This window comes from Corvus hawaiiensis, chromosome 9 (assembly GCF_020740725.1).
Source record: "Corvus hawaiiensis isolate bCorHaw1 chromosome 9, bCorHaw1.pri.cur, whole genome shotgun sequence".
Lineage (NCBI taxonomy): Eukaryota > Metazoa > Chordata > Aves > Passeriformes > Corvidae > Corvus > Corvus hawaiiensis.
The window spans coordinates 4,671,295-4,691,954 of record NC_063221.1 but is presented as its reverse complement, the minus strand read 5'-3'; the positions used below and the strand labels follow the sequence as shown (position 1 = coordinate 4,691,954).

At 46.6% G+C, this 20,660-nt stretch overlaps 1 protein-coding gene across 2 annotated transcripts in view; it reads left to right on the top strand.

Moving 5' to 3' along the window:
* The window catches only part of C9H1orf21 (chromosome 9 C1orf21 homolog), a 108,396-nt gene extending 89,358 nt beyond the window's left edge, over positions 1-19,038 (top strand). The window contains exons 1-4 of one of the 2 annotated variants that reach the window (XM_048313188.1): positions 503-1,133; positions 5,147-5,223; positions 8,904-8,964; positions 18,269-19,038. In XM_048313188.1, the coding sequence (XP_048169145.1) occupies positions 993-1,133; positions 5,147-5,223; positions 8,904-8,964; positions 18,269-18,307 (318 nt within the window). In that variant the 5' untranslated portion in view covers positions 503-992 and the 3' untranslated portion in view covers positions 18,308-19,038. Of the gene's footprint in view, positions 1-502; positions 1,134-5,146; positions 5,224-8,903; positions 8,965-18,268 lie in introns of those variants that run through there. The other variant, XM_048313187.1, reaches the window with a different exon arrangement.
* The last annotated feature ends 1,622 nt before the right edge of the window (positions 19,039-20,660 follow it).

The following is a 20,660-nucleotide window of genomic DNA, read 5'->3' as shown; positions in this document are numbered from 1 at the left end:
AATTTCCCAGTAATTTCCCTGGGAAGGAGGAGCTCCATTATGTGGCTGGTTTCAGGATGAGGTCTGCCCTCTGGAACACATTTTGGATCCCTGATGAAAGCACAGGATTTTTCCCTGCCAAGCCTGGGTTACACTCCCTGCATCAGTGCAGACTCACTGCGTGATGCTGGCTGGGTTTGCAGAATCAGGTTTTTTTCCAAAATAAATGCCAGGCACTGTGTCTGCTGCTGCCTTCCCTTTGCATGCCTGAATGGCTTCAGTCTCTCCCACTGCTGCTTGGGGATAAAACTCAACTACTCAAAAGTGGTTTTTTTCCAGGGTCTGATTATACTTTATCACAGAACTAAAGGCTGGATGAGGTTGGAAGAGACCTCTGGATGTCATCTGGTCCAGCCCCTGATCAAGCAGGGCTGTCTAGAACCTCCTGCCCAGGGTCAAGTCCAGACACCTTTTAGACATCTCCAAGGATGGAGATACTGACAGGGGTGGGGCATCATGGGCAACTCCTTCATGCTGGGCTGAGGAGATACAGACCTGAGACAGCAAGAGGATTTATTAAAACATTCCGTTTAAGACAAGGTTTTTGTTACGAAGTGTGACCTCAAGCTTCACCCAAATGCACAAACAACAGCCATGTTTTCAAGTCCTCCCAAGTGAGGACCAAGGTGCTCCAGGCAGCAGGACAGCCAAAGGACTGTGGTGACAGTGTCTTTCTTAGGTGTCTTCTCACCACAAGAATCCATTCCTGCCTGTGTGTGTGAAGGTTAAATTCACTGCTGGGCCCTGGCTCACCTGTCCGGTGTATACTGTGGGGGTGATGTGCATCTGGAGCGCTCAGGCTCGTGACATGGTTCTGGGGGTGTCGTGTGCAGGACTAGGAGTTGGTCCTTGTGGGTCCATTCCAAGTCAGGATATTCTGTGATCCTGTGAGGCACTGCCTGGTGCTTGGTGTGTGCACACTGAGTTCCTCCCCAGCCTGGCTTCCAAAGCCCATGGTCAGATGGATCCATGGTTTTCATCATCCCTCATTCCCTGTGTGGATACTGAGAGGAGGAGAACCACCCAACGTACGTGATCCATGCTGTGCCCAGGACACCCTTCTGGACTGGATGCCTGTACACATTCTGGCAGGGGTAATGTGATTCCTCTGATGAAATTACATCCAAGAATAATCTCCTTTGACTAGTATCTGAGATCTTTCCATGCTTGATTTGCCCCTTTGTTTTAAAGTTACCCTAAATAACATGTTCAGGTGATTTTGCTTCCAGGTAGATAGAGGAAAAAAAGAGAGGTTCTCTTCCTGCCAAAGGATAGCACAAAAAAATGAGCCCTTATGTACACATAAAGCAAGGAAACTCAAGTAGAATCTCATAGGTCAGTGCTTCTCCCTTGTTCATCCTGATGGATCCAGACAGCCCATGTGAGATATTATTACCTGAGGCTGGTGCTCATGACTGAGCGAGGTTAAAAAGCGCTGGGCTGGCATATTGAAATTTTACATCTCATCGTTCAGTCCATTTCTAACTCATGCATTTGGTTCCTCCTTTTCAAATACAGTTATTTTTAAGAACAGTTAATGGTATAAAAAGAAAACAAATACTTCATTTTTCCCCTAAGTGCCTTTAATGATGAATTGCATGGGTCTGGAAAACAGTTTAAAGGTGCTGTTGGCTCCTTTGAAGAAAAGTGTCATCTTGATATAAATCAGGAATATTATTTTATAAGGGACTATTAGCAGCTTACCTGAGTCCATCTGTGGCAGCCTTATGAAGAAAAGCAACATACTTCAAATGAAGTTCACATGTCTCTAGAAATGGGTTCGTCAGAGGGGAGGCATCAAGGGAAATGTTGACAGATATTTAATTATAATGGCAGTAGTGGCTGTTGCTGTGTTAATAGCATCTGGCAGCAGAGTCACTGCCATCTGTTAGTGCCCTGAAATCCTGGAGATAGTGCGTCCTTTATGGAGGAATTAACAATAATTAACAAATTTATCACATGAAATCACCTTGATTGGATGACAGCCTTACATTGATAATGATTAATTGCAAAATAATGTGGAGTAAAATGTCCACTATTCTCCTTTTTTGCTACTGCTGCTCTACAAATGCAGCATCCTGGGGGATTTCCTTTCAAGCCTGTGGTGTGAGGCAGCATTTACTGCATTTATTTTAAATAATCCTTATAAGCAGAGCTAAATTAAAACCAAACTTCTGCATATTCATTTCGATTTGCAACAGATTAGGTCTCTAAAATCAGTTGTGGTTCTGTTGGTGCGTGGTAACTTATTTAATGTTAAATAAGGGAGAAAATGAGGTTGGACTGCAAGAAGTGACCCTTAAGCCAAAGTCAAGTCAGTCTGGAAGAACAATCTGACTGCATTAAAGCATTTCAAGGTGTTTTTGTTAGCTTAGTATTAGAAGACAAACCATTAATTTCTGATGAGTCAGTTTGTCTTCGAAGTGATGAGGAAAAAATATTCTATTTGTTTGCATTTGGAAGAATTATTTTTGAATACCTATTTTTATCCAAGCCAGTATTTCGATCAGTGCAATGAAATATCGCTGCCATAAGTAAGAGTTATAAACAAAGCAATGAGCCAATTTGAGACCTGGTTGGGTTTTATTTTTCTCTTAACTCTTCCTTTTCTGTCTGTTCCTGCTGAGCAACAGATGGAAAAGGTGACATACTCTTTGCTTAAATAGGAGAGCTGTAATAGATAATTGAGGTGTGGTAATTATCAGGAGCAATAGGAGAGAAAGAGTAAACTCTGGAATCTTGAAGTCAACTAAACAGGAATTTTATTTCTCTTTTCACATTTTCTTTCCCATGCGTGTCAGTTAATATTCTGAATATTGCTCTGGGACCCACAGTGAGAAGGCAACATACACTTTTCTTGTGTCCTTCTATTTGTTCCTAAGTGCCAGAAATTCTTTAGGCTGGGATTTGGGCTAATTCCAGCTCCTGATAGAGCTGCACTGACACCAAACCACGAGCAGAGGTGTGGAAAGCTGAGTTTATGCTGCCTTGATTTATCACAGCTTCTGACACAGGAGCTGTAGATCAGTCTTCCCTTCCCATCCCATGGAGTAGATCTGAGGGTAAAGGCTCACATGGTGCAGGAGGCTAGGGTTTAGCTGATTTATGGCTTCGGTGTCTTCTCCATGAATATCTTCTCCATGAGACCCATCCCTCTCTTTTTGTTTTGCTTTGACAGCCATGTGAGTCAGACATGAGCTCATTGGTTGTGTGTCTGTGTACACACGTGTTCATCACACGCAACATGTACATGTCACACCCTCCTAGCACTGTTAAAATTAGAACATGCTTTGAAAAAAGTGATTTTGCCTTTTGTTCTGCTGCTCTGGCTTGATATCACGGGATCCTGGGCAGGCAGGCAGTGGCTGGTGGGATGTAGCAAACACAGACACCCTTGGTAAGGCTTAGAAGAAGGGTTTGTTTCTCTCTCACTGCTATTTTCATGCAAGGCACTGTTCCCTGGTTAGGAGGATTAAAAGATATGCATTAAACAGTGTTAAATATGCTGAGGCAGTTGATGTTTACAGCCCTTGTAGAATTATTCATTAAAATATTAACTGCTAGACAGCCTCCTTTTTTTTTTTTATTCAGTGATTTAGTAGCCCTCTCCAAAATCTTGTGTGATTCAGACATTCAAAGACTAAATAAGGCTAAATAAAACCACCAAAATTACCCACTAAAACACTGATTCTTGGGTTTATGTTTCTTAAATTGCCATGGATGTGACATGCCTAAGAAATACAGAGGGATTTGTGGAGCGGGTGAGCTCTAAGATTTGACTCAGACCTCTCCCATCTGCACCAGCAGCTTTCCCTAACACATGGCACTGGGAAGATCTGGAAGGGGCCATATCCATCTGAAGGATTTTGGAAATAATAGATATGTGTGTGCACCAAGTTTTGGGTTACAGAAGCTTGTGACATGATGACGAGGTGTTACCAAGCAGTGCTGGCTCTCAATGGCTCTCAACTCTCTCTTTCCCCTCCCAGGCCTTTTTAAAGGTGTTTTTAATGGTTCTGGTCCTCTGCAAAGGACAGGGTTGTATTCTTGTCTATAAACACTGACTGGTTTGTCTTGGAATGAACCTTAAAGCCCATCCAGTGCCTCCCCCTGCCATGGGCAGGGACACCTTCCACTATCCCAGGCTGCTCCAAGCCGCATCCAGCCTGGCCTTGGACGCTTCCAGGGATCCAGGGGCAGGCACAGCTTCTCTGGGCAACCTGTGCCAGGGCCTCACCACCCTCACAGGGAAGAGTTCCTTCCCAATATCCCATCTATCCCTGCCCTCTGGCAGTGGGAAGCCATTCCATGTGTCCTGTCCCTCCATGCCTTGTCCCAAATCCCCCTCCAGCTCTCCTGGAGCCCCTTTAGGCCCTGGAAGGGGCTCTGAGGTCTCTCTGGAGCCCTCTCTTCTCCAGGTGAACACTCCCAGCTCTCCCAGCCTGGCTCCAGAGCAGAGGAGCCTGTGGAGCATCTCTGTGGCCTTCTCTGGACTCTATCCAGCAGCCCCACATCCTTCTTTTTGGGATCTCCAGAGATGATTTGCTTCCTTGGGTCTCTTGTGCCCAATTTTGGGGCTGAGCAGGTCACATCTGCCGTTGCTGCTCTTCACCAGCATGTTTGACATATGCTTCCTCCTGCAGACAGATCCTCAATGCTGATGTTTCCCCCTCTGTTCTGAGCCAGCCTGTGGGTGCTGGGTGACACTGGGACTGCCTTCCCAGTGCTTTGCCTTGCTCTGGTGAAGGTGGAGGCTGGTGTTGTTACTGATTTATATGAGCACCCCGCATTTCCCATGGACCTCTGGAGAGTTACAGGCCAGCACAGAGTTTGATCCCTGGATTTCACCCAGTGACTCAGAGGCAATTCCGCATGCCACTGAGCCCAGGGCATTTAAAAATTGCCCACCTGGGGTCATTTCATCTCTTGTGTTACCTTTAATTTCATTTTTGCTGAGCTTCTCTCATTCGGTTGTGCAGGTAGAAGAGCCTGGACCCAGCTGAGTGTGACACCCTGATGACAAATGCCTGTCACCCTTTGTGTGCTTAATAACTACTGATTAAATACTCTGATAAATACTCTGTTGTGTGCTTTTTGTGTGTTTCAGGAAAAAAGTGCCAGTTCAAATGCAAGACTTAAATCTAATAAAGAGATCCCAGGATTAGTACATCAACCCAGAGCAAAGTAAGTTCAATTTCTTTTGTTTAAATCATAATAAAAATAAACACGGGGTTAAGCAGTGTCTGTGAGGTTCACAGTTACTGCCTAGCAAAGACAAAGTAATGACTCCAGCAGCCCTAAAGTCATGCTGAGTTAAGTACAAGAGGTAAGATCACCTGTGTCCCAAGACTGGGAAGCATCCTCTCCTTTGCACAGCAAAGATGCAGGACTTGAAAATAGGCGAAACGCATCCTATTGTGCCTGACAGAAGACCCTGTGCTATTTTTCAGCTTTCTATACAAGTTACACAGAACAAACTTCTCTATATCCACTAGTGTTCCTAAATATGACTGGATCAGTCCCAGGGAGGTTTTTGCTAGCTCCTGGTTTAGATTAGCAGCTGCTCTGCCTGAGTCTGGGAATGGTCAGGTTGTTAAAATGAGGGTTGTTCTGTAGCTCTGAGTTCTTCCCTGCTTGTTTGGCTGTTCTGTGCCCATACTCTGCCTGGGGTCAGTCAGTGTTACATGAAATATTTGCCTCTTGTGGCAGAGCTGGTTATTGATAGTAGTAACTCATTTCTTATCTAACTCAGTGTTACATTTTAATCACTAATTGGCTGGGAAATAACAGATTATGTGGAGCCACATATTGGGTTTGTGAAGAACAAGTGATAAAGGTTGGTGATTTGGATTTTGAACACCAGTGGAAATGCTGTTCCTTGTGCCCTGCCCTCGGGGCACTTAATAACTTAAACTTGCTGCCTGTCAAGTGCCTTGAACACGATTTAAAGTCTGGAAACTTCAGTTATTTCCTAATCAACTGACAGTGTAATTCAGCCTCTTTTCAAAGGGAAAAGCTGAGTGCTTTGGATGTAATTGAAAAGAAATTCATGGTAGGATGGTGGAGGTAAAATCACTCTTCAGCAATGCTGTACTTCATTACTGTGATTCAGTCCTTCCCAGCAGGGTCAGAGATGTATTTAAGATGCTCTAACATGAGGCTAATTACTCTAGGATAAAAAAGAGCTGTTCTTTTGGTGGGTCATCTCTTGGTACATCCACAGCAGAGGAACTGCATGGGGCCAGGGCTTCCATTCCTTCATAAAACTCTAATTTGAAAAGTCCCTGCAGAAATCAGAACTGACCAAAAAGCCTATTTTTTACGTTGCATTGACAGAGATAAATATTTCTGTCACAGACCTGCAAAAATAAAGAGACTTCCCAGAGAGGTGCGGAACGTAACATGAGGTTGTTGGGTAGATCCTCCAGTGTTTGCCCAAGGCTCTGCTGTTTGCCCAACCTACCACTGCATTTCTGTTTATAAAGTGGCTACCTGTGTTTGAGTTGCTAATTGCCAAGTCAGCAAATAGCTGTTATCATGTACAGTTTTTTTTCCAAGGTTTATTTTCTAAAAGCCATGACAATTCTGACTGCAGGGTGGGGTGGCATTGGGTGGAAAAGGGCTACTCGGCTGGAAGAGCAGAAATGAATAGATAAATCATTAGATGCATCTTAGAATACTGTTCTGGTAGAATGGATGTTACTTCTAAACAAAACATGGACTAAGTACCAAATTATAAGTTCTTTTACAATATTTTGATGTCAGATGAAAAGTAAGATTGTGAGGGCCTTCCCCCTGCAGGAGGATTTAGATTTTTCTATCCAGAGCCCTGGACTCTAAAACCAGGGGATGTAGGGAGCCAGCAGTAGCTTTATGGGGGTCTTTGACTGAGGGAGAGGGGTTGGTCCTTCCTCTTTACACCCAGTCCTGGTACCTGCCACACCTTCAGGGCTTACCCCTGCACCTTGCCCTGATCTCACAGGCATTTGCTCTGTCTGTTCGTCACCAAACTCACCCCACTGACACCATTAATGATCACTAAGTACCCTGGGACAAGTTCATAACTCAGGGAGTGACAGCAGCCTGAAGCATAAAATGAAAGTGGTTATTTCAGACCACTTTTACCCTGCCAAATCAGACTCTCAGAATGGTTTGGGTTAGCACATGAAAAACCAGCTAACCCAACCCCCCTGCCATGGGCAAAGGCACCTTCCACTAGACCAGATCTGTAGGATTATCCTGTGGGAATTTTCAGGGATATGACTACACAATACACCTTTTTTTCCCCTGCCTTCTTTTAATTTTCTTACGAATTATGGTTCAGTCACTACAGTATCATCTAATTTTATTAGAAACTGGATTTATGATGTTGCAAAGGCAAGACTATTTTTCAAGCACTTGCCTACCCATAAAGGGCTACACTGCCCTAAAATCCCTCTCCAAGGCACCTGAATATGTGGGTGATGGGGTCAGCTGTCCCAAATAAGCATCTCTTCCCCATCTGAGGTGGAGGTGGGAACCTGAGGAACAGGCAGACAGCTGGGGACAAGAACTCCCTCAACCACTGAAAGGTGAATTGTTCCTGCTCCTGAATGCCCAGCTTTAGGTTTTAATGTCATTTCTGAGCCCTTCTCTTGTGAACTGAGCTTCATTTATGTCCCACATAAGCAAATCTTTGTATACGTTCAGCCGATAGCAGGGAGGGCTCAATGCTGAGCTTTGTGGGGAAGTGCAGCCCGTTGTTGGGCACTTAGGGCATTAACTCATCACAGCTGAAAGGATCACTCTGAGGAAGAGGGGATGGGTGGGAATCCAGCAAGCCGAGCCAGCTTTCTGTGCTGGGGAAAATCTCCAAGAGCTGTGTGTCCTTCTGACTGTTTGGCATCACTGTTGCCACTGGCACCAGTCCCCATCCTCCCTTTTTTGCATTTTTTTTTGTGTTGCACGTGGAGTCCCTGGCACATTTCCCCAGCCCCCTGTGAGCCCAGGTGCTCCTCCCTACTGCGGGTCCAGAGGATGCTCCAGCCTCACCTTCCTGGAGGAGTGTTACTCGTGCAGGAAGGAGGCTCTCACCATCCGCTAACATAAATAAACACCCCAAATACCACCTGCCATCCGTCCTCACCCTTGTGTCCTTGTCCTTTCTGTGTTTTTAGCTTGCAAGTTCCCCATGGGGAAGGACCTGTGGTCTTGTGTGACCATTAGCATTTTACAGACACTGGAAGAAGTATTTTCCAGCCCTCTTTTACTAATGCAAAATCATATCACTTAGCCTCTTGGTGCTGCAGAATTAGTTGAAGTGAAGGGTCTGGAGCACCAGGAGCGGCTGAGGGAGCTCTGGGGACTCAGCCTGTAGAAAAGGAGGCTCAGAGGGGACCTTCTGGCTCTGCACAACTCCTTGACAGGAGGTTGTAGCAGTTGTCAGTCTCTTCTCCCCTGTAACAAGTGGCAGGATAAGAGGACACAGCCTTTAACCTCATGTTGTGGGTGTCTCATTCTGTGGTGGTGAGGTTGGCAGTCCTGGAAAACCTCCTGTCCTGACAGAGAGGGGACTCTCACTGGCCCAGGGAGAGGTACTTCCTGCAGTCAGCCTGGAAAAGGGAACAGTCTCCTCTGGATGCATGTGGGTCCCAGTTAACACCCTGAGTGTTATGCATGTACACAGAATTAAATGCAGTAATTTTTTGTGGACAAACCAAAAATAGGGGGGAAAAAAGATTAAAAAGTGACATTTTAGATGAAAGCATAAAGTGATTTATTTTTCACAGTGGTGGAAGCTGATAGCTGGGCCCCCTCAACAACCCTGGGCTGTTTTATAATGGAAGAAATCCTGTTGGTATTGATACTGTTCCTTTGCTTTCCAGCATGCACATCTCCGAAAGCCAACAAGAATTCTTCAGAATGCTTGATGAAAAAATTGAAAAGGTAAGGCACAGTAATGTAAATATCTATTCTCCCTCGGGGGTGGACACAGCTTTCCCAGATCTGTGGGAGGACAGTGACCTGCCTGCTGCAGCTCTCCGTGTTCTTTGTGATTCGGAGGGGTCTGGCCCAAGATCTCTCTTCCTGCTCCTTGGTTAGATAGTTCAAGTGCAAAGACCAGGAAGGCAAAGAGTTCGCAGGAGGTGCTGAGAGAATCCTTTGTTTTGTGGGAATGTCACCAGTCTGGGATTAATGGCAGATTAACTCAGATGTTCAGGGTATACCTCCTGGATAAAGGTGAAGAGCAAAGTGGGGTTTTATGTCATTGCTGATTTGATCTTTCATCTCATCTCTGTGGGAGACAACTGGAATCTTAATGCTGATAGTATCTGGGATACCCCGGGAATTTCATGCTGAATCTCCTCAAAGTAGCCACTGGCTCCAAGGGATGGTGTGGCTGTAAGTGTGGATAACCCTGCTCCAGGGCTGTGCCAGTGAAATAGAGGTGTTGGAGATGTTTCGAAGAAGAGGATGAGTAATTCTTTGCATATCTCAGCTGTCCTGAGAGCAGCTTTTGTGTGTTTCAGAAACCTTTTAAATTAATACTCTCGGCTTTTTTGTGGGACACAGCTCATGCCAGGAGTAGCTGAGGGAGCTGGCGGGGTTGATGTTCACACACTCATTTACTCTTTACACAGCCTATTTTGGAGTCGTATCTTGTTTAATATTAAATATTGGCTTCCTCAATTGTAGTACACTAATTTTTACTCCCAGTTTCAGACTGGATATGAGGAAACATTCCTTTATGGAGAGGGAAGTCAGACACTGGAACAGGCTTCCCAGAGAGCTGGTGGATGCCCCAGGCCTGTCGGTGTTCAGGAGACATGTGGACAGTGCCCTTAACAACACACAGTAATTTCTGGTCAGCCCTGAAGTGCTCAGGGCTGTTGATCATTGTAGGTCCCCCCAGCTGAAAACTAGACTATTCTAATCTAGTCTATTCTGTTCTAGTCTGTTATTCTATTCTATTCTGTTGTCATGTTGGATTGCAGAGTAGAAGGGAAAGTTTTACTCGCATGACTCTGAATTTCTGCTGTTTTTGCCAGCAGTCCTGGTCTTAGGAGTCACATTGCTACAGTGGGTGCATCTCTTACTTGTCCCAAGTAACACTACTTTTGTTACTTTCCTCTTAAAAAAAATTAAAAATTAGGAAAGCAAAAAAAGACATAAAGGGGAAAAGTGAGGAGGAGTTCATAGATTCCTGAGAATACTTCTGTACCCAGTATTTCACAGGGGTAAGATTTTATGTAACCGAATGCATTTAAAAGTAGAATTTCTAAATATCCGTAATACAGCTACATCTCCTTTGAATAAATGCATTCACCCTATGAATATTCAGATGCTTTTCCTGGACATCATCACCTTCCACAATGTTGAGCACAGAATCTCCAGTGAAATGGATTTTCCAGAGATGTATCTTATCTACAGACCAGACATCGCCATCAGGCTGTATCTAATTATGAATTTTGGTTAATTTTTGTTCCCGAGGTTTGTGGCAGGGCACTAACACCCCTCATTCCCCAGCTGCCATGCTGAGGTGCAGCTGACCCTGTCTCCTCTGTTTGGAGCTGTTTGGATCAGCTTGGAGATGTTCCCAGGTGATCTCCAGGGCTAATTTATCTTGGGGATAATTTATCTTCGGCATCAGGAGATTGTCTGTTTAGAGGAAATCCACTGTTTATCTGTCAAAGAGACCAAGCTGCTGACAGCTGATGGGATTGGCAGGAGTTAATGTGCAGCTGAACATGGGATTTGTGTTCCCTGAGGATCTCCTGTGCCTGAGGAAATAGTCTTCATAAGAGAAGTTTTGGGCTTTTAAATTCATCTTTGCCCGCAACACTTTTTTTTGTCTAGGTGTCGCCACCAATGCCAAAAAGATTGGAAAATATGAGGGGTTTTGTCTGATCCCTAAATAGCATTTTCAGTTGGTTCTCCAGAGAGATGGAGGACAGCAGTCGAACATTTCGAGGAATCGTATCAGTGAGCGGCTCACCAGTGGCAGCTGGAAAAGTCTGCAGACGTGTTGGGGGGTGTTGCCTGTGGCTGGTGAGGTCCCAAACGTTGTGGTGCTCCTGTGTAACCGCGGCTGTTGGATTTGTGATGGAGATGCTGCTCCATGGGCTGTGCTGCAGGAACTGCAGTCAGGAGCAAAACATCCTCAGCTCCACTGAGATCCCCAGGGGTGCTGGGTCACCAACCCCAAGTGAGTAACAACAGCTCTGACGTGTGAGCATTAGGCAGGAACATTACATGGGTGCTTGGACCTGGCACAGCCATCAGATGGACAGGGAGGGCAGCTGAAATAAAACTCCTGCAGCCAAAGTGTGAAATGGAAAGAACACGGGCTGGTGTTTCATCAGCTGCAAACAGGAAGTATTCATGAGTCCTGGAGATGAAAAAAAGCCTTACTGGAACAGTCTGGAGAGTTTCTCTGGAAGTCCTGCCCCCAGCAGTGCGTTCCTGGCTGCTCCTACAAAGCTCCCACTGCCTCCTGCAAATGTCACCCAAAAGGTAAAAACCAGAATGTCATGAAGCATGGAGCTTCTGTCTACCAAAATTCAGTGTCAAAACACTGTGAGTCGTTCAGAGGGGGACATCTGCTCTGTCTCTGAGTGAGTCTGTCTGTCCCTGCTCTGAGAGCTGGAGCTGAACTGGCGTGTACAGAACTGCCTGTGATGGTGGTAGTGCCATTCATAGGGTTTGCTGGAAGGCAGAAACACTGGGATGAGGGCTGGGGTAGGACTGACTGAGAATGTGAAAGTCAGCCTCGAACATGGGCTTAGATATTGGTTCTGCTGGAGTCAACCCAGTCCTTTAAGAAACACCAGAATTTGAGGTAAAAATACTCCCAGACCTGATGAGAAGCCAGAGTTACAGGTTAGATGGGATACTGGGAGCAGCTGGAGAGAGCTGAGCAGTTGACAGCACAAGAAGCTGTAGTTATTTGTAATATCATAGAATATCCTGAGCTGGCAGAGACCCACAAGGACCATGGAGTCCAACTCACAGGACAGCCCTGAGAATCCCACCACATGCCTAAAAGTGTTGTCCAAACACTTTCTGACCTGTGGCAGACCATGGAGAGAGAGCAAAGGGGGAGACCAAGGACCTGTGAGCAGCACGAGGCCCTGAGCGGTGGCAGAGCAGGCTCAGAAAAGTGCCCAACATCTGCCAGTGGCTGCAGTGAGTCCTCCTGGGGCTTCCTGCTGGCTGAGGTTATTGTGAGTGGAGTCACGGGCTTTGCTTTGGGAGACAAAAAGCACGTGTGTTCCAGAGTTCAGGGGGAAATGGAGCAGAGACTGGCAGTGGGAAGGAGGCAGCTCATCTGCTGTCAGCCTTATCATCATTTATTGAAAATTAGCCTGAAATTACAGAAACGTATTCCAGTGGAGGATGAGCAACAGGTAATAGCAGCAATTAAGCTCGAGGAGAGCATTCCCTGGAGTAAATTAGAAAGATGTGGGTCAGGAGTACAAGTGATTTTCTTGACCTGAGAGATGAAGGCAGAAAAAGACAGAAGTATGTCTTTGGAAACCAGAGAAGGAATCAGAGAGTGACTGAACAGTCCTCCTAAAGGAAACCCTGCAGCTGCTGGATAAATCTGAGATCTGCTGTGCCCAGCAGAGGAGAAGTGGGCTCTACTGGCTGCAGCCAGGATTGGGACAGTCACTGTGTTGCTGCCTGTTCCGAGCTTCCCCTCCTCCCTCCCAAAGACACGTGCTCCGAGCTCCTTTGTTCCAAGCGCAGGCAAAGCCAAATGTAACTCAGACTCTTCAGCAGTGTCTGACTGGCCGGTCACTCCGGGTCCGCCCCCAGTCCTCCCCTTTCCCCTTCTCCTAATAAAAGATGGTCGAGGGGAGGCAAACGCGCTCTCACTCAGCTCAGCGACTTTCCTGTGAACATCTCTGGTTGTCTGTCTCATTTGAAAGCTTCTAACTGCAGGAAATTGAGCGGGCAGGGAGCTATATTTCTCCCTCTTTGCTTCTGCTGATGGTATTTGCTCTGCAGCTGATTCAGGTACCGATTCTAGAGCTACTAAAGTGCTAGATCGCCCTTGCTACCTCTCAAGGCTGCTCGAGGCATTGAAATACAAGCGCTAGCCGGTATAAAGCTGAAAAGATACCTTCCACATTTGGCGCCCAACGTGCTATCTCTGAACTCCGGTTCTGAGAGACTTTCAGGGTGTCCCGGCAGCTGCGTGTCTGCTGGAGTTAGCTCTGCACGTCCTGCTGCGCCAGCTCTGTGTGGCGAGGTGTTACTTTTTGTGTAACATCGAGCCCGGAGCCTCAGCCTGTACCCCCAGCAGAGGAGAAGTGGGCTCTACTGGCTGCAGCCAGGATTGGGACAGTCACTGCACTCCCATGTTGGGATAAATCTGGTTTTGAACTATTGGCTCTGATTAAGAAGATAGAAACATGTCCTGGTACCAGGCCATTTGTGTTGGTATTCAGGCAAGTAAATGAATGACCTGGGTTCTCTCCAGTCTAATAGATCAAGGACTAATTTAGTCAGTTGTTGCATTTGGACTCAAAAAGATTTGCTGTGAAACACACAGTGAAGAATTAACACGTCTCTCCTGAGGTTTCTCAAGCCTTTGGTTGTTTTTATCTTCTTTCTGCATCACAGATTTATTTGGACCGTGATTCCACAGGGCTCTATGCAAATTGTATGTTACTCCCTGAAAAGAAATCCCAGCACAGGAAGGACATAGACCTGTTGCTGGAGAGGGACTTGGGACAAGAGCCTGGAGTACCATTTGACAAGGGGGAATGGCTTCCCACTGCCAGAGGGTTGGATGGGATATTGGGAAGAAATTCATGACTGTGAGGGTGGTGAGGCCCTGGCACAGGGTGCCCAGAGAAGCTGTGGCTGCCCCTGGATCCCTGGCAGTGTCCAAGGCCAGGTTGGATGGAGCTTGGAGCAAGCTGGGCTAGTGGAAGGGGGTGGAACGGGATGGGCTTTAAGGTTTCTTCCCACCCAAACTGTTCTGGGATTCCATGAATTGCACGGGATGGCTCAGAGCAGAGTTGATCCTGGGCACAGCCCTGCAGGCTCAAGTCCATTGCCTTGAAGGGGCCCTGTCCCACCAGGGCTTGCATGAAATAAATAGAAATAAAAGCTATAACGTATGAAGCATTGACTGTGGAAAATTTACCCATTTAGTGCTTGCTAGCACAAACATCTTGATGGTGGCTGTCCTGGAAAATGATGGGAAAAATGTCTCTGAATCCTCCACAGAGCAGTACAATGATCTGGAGGAATTATCTCCTTGAAGTATTTGTTATTACTGGGGGCTGTGCCAGAGTGTATAGGCAGCTGTCTCTCTGTAGGAAAAAGGCTGAGGGGTAATGGAACAATTGACAAGCAATTCCTGGGATTATATTTGGGGATTGTAACCCCACAAGAGAAGCACCTCTGGCTTTGTGGTTCAAAAGGGACCATGGTAAAACAATCCTGGGCATCTGTACCAGAGGAAAACTGTCACCAGTCCCATCATCATAAACTGTCTCCTACATGGCTACAATGGTTTGTAAAAAACAATCACAATGCAAACATGCTCATGGACAAAAATGAGATTAAAAATTGTGAAGATGTGGGGCTGGTGGGTACCCCGAGCCTGGGACATGGTGTTGCCACCCCAATGGGGGATGTCACTGTGGGTCAGCAGATCACTTGGTCTTGAGCACCAGCGCTGTGTCGGGTGGGTGTGCAGGGATTTCTCCACCCGTCCACTCACCAAGTCCCGGGGAGCTGGTGGGAGAATACCCAACCCATGGGAAAGATGCAACTGGCAGCAACTCACTGCATCCCTCGTTAGTAACGCTGGGCATGGAAGCGGGGAGTGGACACAAAGCAGCTCCTTGTATGGGATGGAGGGAGTGCCCTTGGGAATGGGCTGCCAACCCAACGTATGCGAGGGCACAATGATTAGGCTGAAACTCATTAGCAAAGTGGATTGCTCTTAATGACTCCATTGATTTTTCCCTAACAAAATGAGAAACGGACAAAAATAAGCACAGTATACAATGATTTAGTGCCGCCTCCCGGCATTTTCTTCCCGTCCTTTCTGCGAGGGCTGTAAACAAAACCTGATGAAAAGGGTTCCCAGCGCGGGGCCGGGTGGGGGCTGCCCAGCCGGGCCCCTCAAAGGGGCCACTGTGTCCCCAGCCCCGCCAGCCCGCAGGAGAAAGGGCTGCTTGCTCCCTCCTCTGCCTCCCCTGCCTCCTCTTCCTCCCCTCCCACCTCTCCCTCCCCTTCCTTCTCTCCCTCCCCTGCTTCCTCTCCGTCTTCGTCCTCTGCCCCTCCTGTCCCTCCCCTGCCTGGCCCAGTCCTCCGGCACAAGGGGCCATTGAGCCGGGCAGTGTTGTTTATTGGCCTGTCACCCACACAATGGGGAAAAGGCCTTTTCCCTGCGATTTTTTTCTTTCTCTTTTTATTCCCTAAAAGGATATCATGAGCCATGATGCATCCCCTGGAGGGACATCAGGAGGGGAGCACTTGGGAGGTGCAGCAAGGGGAGAGATGCCCTTCTGGTTTGAGTGCAGGCGGCAGGAAAAGAACATCAGGCTGCTTTTTAATTTACCTTAAATTCACACACTCGTTAAGAAACACTCAGAGTGTTCTGTGGACATCTACAAAAGCTGACAGTTGGATTTTGAAACTGCAGAGGTGGGAAATGGGATTCCTCAGGAATTAGATGGACTTGGAGGCATGTATTACAGTTCTCATCTTCCTCAACATAATTCATTCACACTTTCAATCATTAAATCATTAATCTCAGAAATCACAGAATTGGAAGGGACCCACAAGAATCATTGAGTCCAACTCATGTGAATGGCTTATGCAGGGATTGAGCCCACAATTTACTTAGTCCATGGGTGGCCCATGCATTCCTGTTAGTAGCCACTTGCTCTGTACCTCTGGCTCCTCTGGATGCAGGAGCCTGCTCCCCTGGATGGGATTTGACTGGAAATCATGGAATCGTAGAATCAGAGAGTGGTTTGGGTTGGAAGGGACCTTTAAAGGTCACCTGGTCCAACCCCTGCAGTGAGCAGGGACACTTCCACTAGAGCAATGTGGTTTCTGCAGGCTCTTAGCTGACCATTTCCCATGAGGTTTTCCCAGGCCTCCCAGGATAACTGCCCATCTCAAGCACAGCAGCCTCTCAGTGATCAAGAGATCATCTCCTCCAGCATTTGTCAAGCATCCTCTGAAACAACCAACAGGTCAAAAATGGACATTTTAAAGTATTTTACTGGATTGGGGCCAAAGTTGCCTTTCTTCTGCCAGCAGGGAGTGGCAGCCCTCTGCCCAAGGAGCACCGAGGACACAACCCTTGTCTTGGATTTCTGATGCAGCGGGAAAGGCTGTGACAGCAGGGCACTTTATTCCTTCTCTGATCTTCCTGAGCAATGCTGGCCTTGTTATTACTGACAAAAATGCATTTGGGGAGTAACCTTTAGACCAAAGCTCTGTCAGGCACCATGAGGATTCACCGCAGTCTGGGCATCACCTGAGCTCGTTGGGTCACCCAAAGGATGACACGGATGTGTCCCCATCCCCAGCAGTGTGCAGATGGAAATGACGTGTCTGGAAGGCTCAGCCCAGCTCGTGGTGGCCTTCAGGCCTTTGGTGGGAGGTGGTGTGTCTGTGCTATTGCCAGACCTTGCTCAGCATGTTGGTTTGAAGCAGTTCCTTGGCATCCATTTGAGAACTGATGCACTTGGCAGCCATGGAGCAAACCCAAAAGCAGAAGAACGGTAGGAGGAGTGAGTAGGAGGGAAAAAGTGAAGGATGGCTTTTCTTCTCTCAGATTTGGGTCTGCTTGAGGCTTTAATAGTAGTGATGGCCACCAGTGGGGAGTGCTCCCTCTTTAGCAGGTAAATGGATGTCCTGGAAATGTCCTGAGCTCAGCCCTCAGTCACTGCCTTTCACAGCTCTGAAGCATTTTGGGCAAAGCCTTCGTCACCACCAGGTCAGTCTCCTGGATTTGTCCAGATGTGGTCCCTGGCCTGGAGAAAACCGACAGATTTGTGCTTCACTGCAAAGAATTTCAATGTTCCTTCTTTTTGAGTCACAGCTCAAAAAATGGTTTGTTTTTTTTTTTCCTTTCTTTCTGGGTCAGTGATTTTTGAGTCAGAATTTGGGCTGATAAGTCTCTTGGGGGTTATTTTAATGTACTTAGAAAACCCTTCTGCTCTCAGTGCTGGGCCACAGGGAGTTGTCAGAGCACTGCACATTACTGGGTGTGGACTCCAGCAAAGCCAGGCTCTGCAGTCCCACCATCGGTGCTGGGATTTTCACTGCAGAGACATTTTGGAGCCTTTGTTCCTGGTGTGCAGCCCAGCTGTGTGTCCCAGATAAACTGATTGCTGTTAAGAACACCGATCTCTCCGTTTTTTTAAACTTTTGTCTTTCCTGCTCTCCTTCTCCAGGTGCTCAGGTGATACACCCAGCACACGGGAACAATGGGAAATAGTCCAGAGGTTGAGATTTTGTGTCCTGCATTTGAGGCACTTGTTTGGTGCAAGATACCCTGGGTGCCTTGTACCGAACAGCTGAGCTCCAGCTGGTTTTGTTCAGGGGGGCAAGGACAGTGGCTCCCAGCGGGTCCTTTCTTGCTGCTCTGCAAGAACGGGTAGGGAGGGACAGGATGTGCCTTCTCCAGACCATCCCAAGGGGAATACCCAGAGAGATGCTGCTCCACACCTGTGTTTGGGATGGGATAAAAGGTATAACATGACTGGTCTGATAAGAAATCCATGTTTTGTGAAGCTTAGGCTGAATCCCCCGTAGTACAAGCGTAATTTCAATACGAATGGTATCTTTTGCTCTGTGGTTAAACTCTTGCTGGGGTTATCAGATGAGCGATTCTTGTTCACAGCAGCTGCCTTGTGTTGCTCATAGGATTACGTGCTTTGTTGCTTTTGCCTCAGAGATTATCCTTTCACAACAAATCTCGGGGCTGTGTCCGTCGAAGTGGATCTTTACATAAAAGCAGGTTTGTAAATCAGTTTGTTGGACCTCCTCTGGAATTCAGTATATGGGGGATGTTTATGAGATTAATAGTGACAGAAAGAGAAGTGTCTTCTATCCTGGTTTTCTGCAAATTCCCTGTGTCTACGGTTCCTACCCAGCTCTGAACTTAAACCCCCCAGGTTTAGAGAACTGCTCTCAGTAAGCATTCCCTGGATTTATTCCTGTGTGCTGTCTCCATGTACCGACTGCCTGGCCTTTGTCCCTGCAGGGTCGTGACTACTGTTCAGAGGAGGAGGATGTCACATAGTGCCAGCTCTGCGCTCGCCCCAGGAGCACCTCCAGTGTAAATAGATCCAACCCAGCCTTCTGGATACAACCTTCGGGATGTCTGCTCGAGCGAACAGCACTCCATAACAGAAGACCATTTCCACATTATATGCTCCATTCAGTTACAGTGTTTCCTAATGAACACATGAGGAATATTGCTAAGGACTCCTAAGGAACTGTTTTTGTTGCTGCTAGTTAAAACTTGTTGCAACTTCTCACTTTTTTCTGTGTCCAGATACGCAGCAAATCCTTAAAAGTTAATCCAAAAGACGGTGTTGATTTTCTTGAGGCTTCTGGCCTGTTTTCTATCAGATGAGGTAGTGTTATACCAAGCTTCCATAAGTGAACATCCAAGCATCTAAGAAACACCCCTAAGCTGTGTGTCCTTCCGCGTTGGGGCCGGAGTGCTTGTTAGTGCTGGTGATTCCAAGCTTTGGAGATGGGATGTTTTTGCCATGGCAGGCCTTGTTTCTCAGCTGAGAAGAAGCTGAGAAACTATTATCCATTAAAAGTATGTTATCACTGAAATACTGGAAGTGATACAGGATCAGGAATTTGTATTTTAAGAGGAAAAAAGTTTCGTTTAACAGGTATCTTAACCAAGGACTAAGCTTGCAGTATTGGCTTTGCTGAGCACGAATGGGAGTGTGATCACAATCATTTTGAATCTCTTTTTTTCTAAGAAAATAAACATTTTACTGTTTTTATGTATTCTTGTCTTTTACCATTCCTACAACATGATGTTTTAAGAGTCTGGGGACAAGGAAGACCAAACCTCTCCTCCACCTTGATGTGTCCCGTGCATCTGATCTCTTAAAGCAGCTCTGTGCCAACTGGGGGGATCTGTTGGGTGTCCTGTAGAGTTTATTTTTCCATATTAAATGGAGAGGATATTACCTTCTCAAAAGCAGATGTAATATTTTTAACAAATGCTGTCATGAGTTAAAAAAAAAAAAAGGAAAAAAATACAGCTTTTGTATTTATTATTTCAAAGAAGATTGTTACCTCTGCAGATATTTCTTCCAGCTTTGATGCCATATGAGGGCAGGGTTTGCACTGCATCCTGTGAAGAAGCTTTGTCAGTGTAGTTTGCTGTCCTTGTGTTGATTTCATTTGTGGGATGGGTGTGGACCAGACTGAGGTTGCATTAACAGCATCTCTTAGGATGTGGCTGACACTTGAGTGGGGCACTCCACGCAAATATTGGCCATTTTTCACTGGGCTTTCTGAAAATCACATCCCATTAAAGAATCTAAGTCCCTCAAAGATCACCTGTGACCTCTGCAAATCTGTAAGTTGCTGCTGAATTTCTTGACTAAAGAGGTTTCCCTCAATGTTCGCTCTGATTGGGCTGGACAGTCCACATCAGAAGATTTCATTCCCCATCACTGCTGTGCCGTACCTGGAATATGTCCAGAAACCCCCAGCTCCCTCCTGCTGCCATCCCTGCACTGGATTTACCTTTGGCTGTTGGGCAGGGGATGAGGCAGTGGGGACAGACCTGGGAGTTGCTCATATTCCTGCAGGGTTGGGTGTGAGCCCATCCAGCAGGAGCAGCTTTCCAAGCAGCAGCTGTGAGAAATCAACTTCTTTCCTGAAGGCAGAAGCTATCTCTGGGCTCCACAGGTCCCTGGTCCCCTGGCAGCCTCAGTCTGAGCCCAGTGGTTGCTGTATCCCAGGATTCAGACAACTCCAGAGCTTCAGCAGCTTCCCCTATAAAAGCTCCATGTCAGGCTCCTTTATGGCATGTTCAGCTTTATCCTATTAATGGTCAAAAACCACCAGCCAGCTCTGATTTCCCTAAATCCTCACTCATTTGAGCAGCTGCATTGGGCAGGCAGCCCTTCTCAAGTATCCTGACCTCCCTGGAGATGAAGTTTCTCTGCCTCCCTTCCATCACATCGCCCTTCCTGGGGCTGTGGCATCTCTCAGTGCTATGGAGCCATTGGGTTTGTGATGAATTCTTCAAGGTGATGTCTCTCTGCTCCTGGATACGATTTTTTCCATAATTTATGCCAGTTCTCAAGCAGGTAACTACGCTTGGGATAGTCGAGAGACTGCACATTTCAATTATTTAAAATACTTTGATTAATAAAGAGTCCTGGGGCTCGATCCCGCAAACCCTTCTCTGCAAAGTGCTTTGGAAAGCTCTCACAGTAGTGCAGAAGTGCTGGGGTTGGGTCTGTTCTTCTGAAACATTTCCTTGTCCAGGTGTAAATGTGTGTAAATGTCCCCACACAAACACTGTTAGACACACCATGGTCTTTCTTTCAGCCTTCTCTTAGTTTTAATAATTCTTTTATTTCATGTTTTCCTTGCTGCTGCTGATGGCA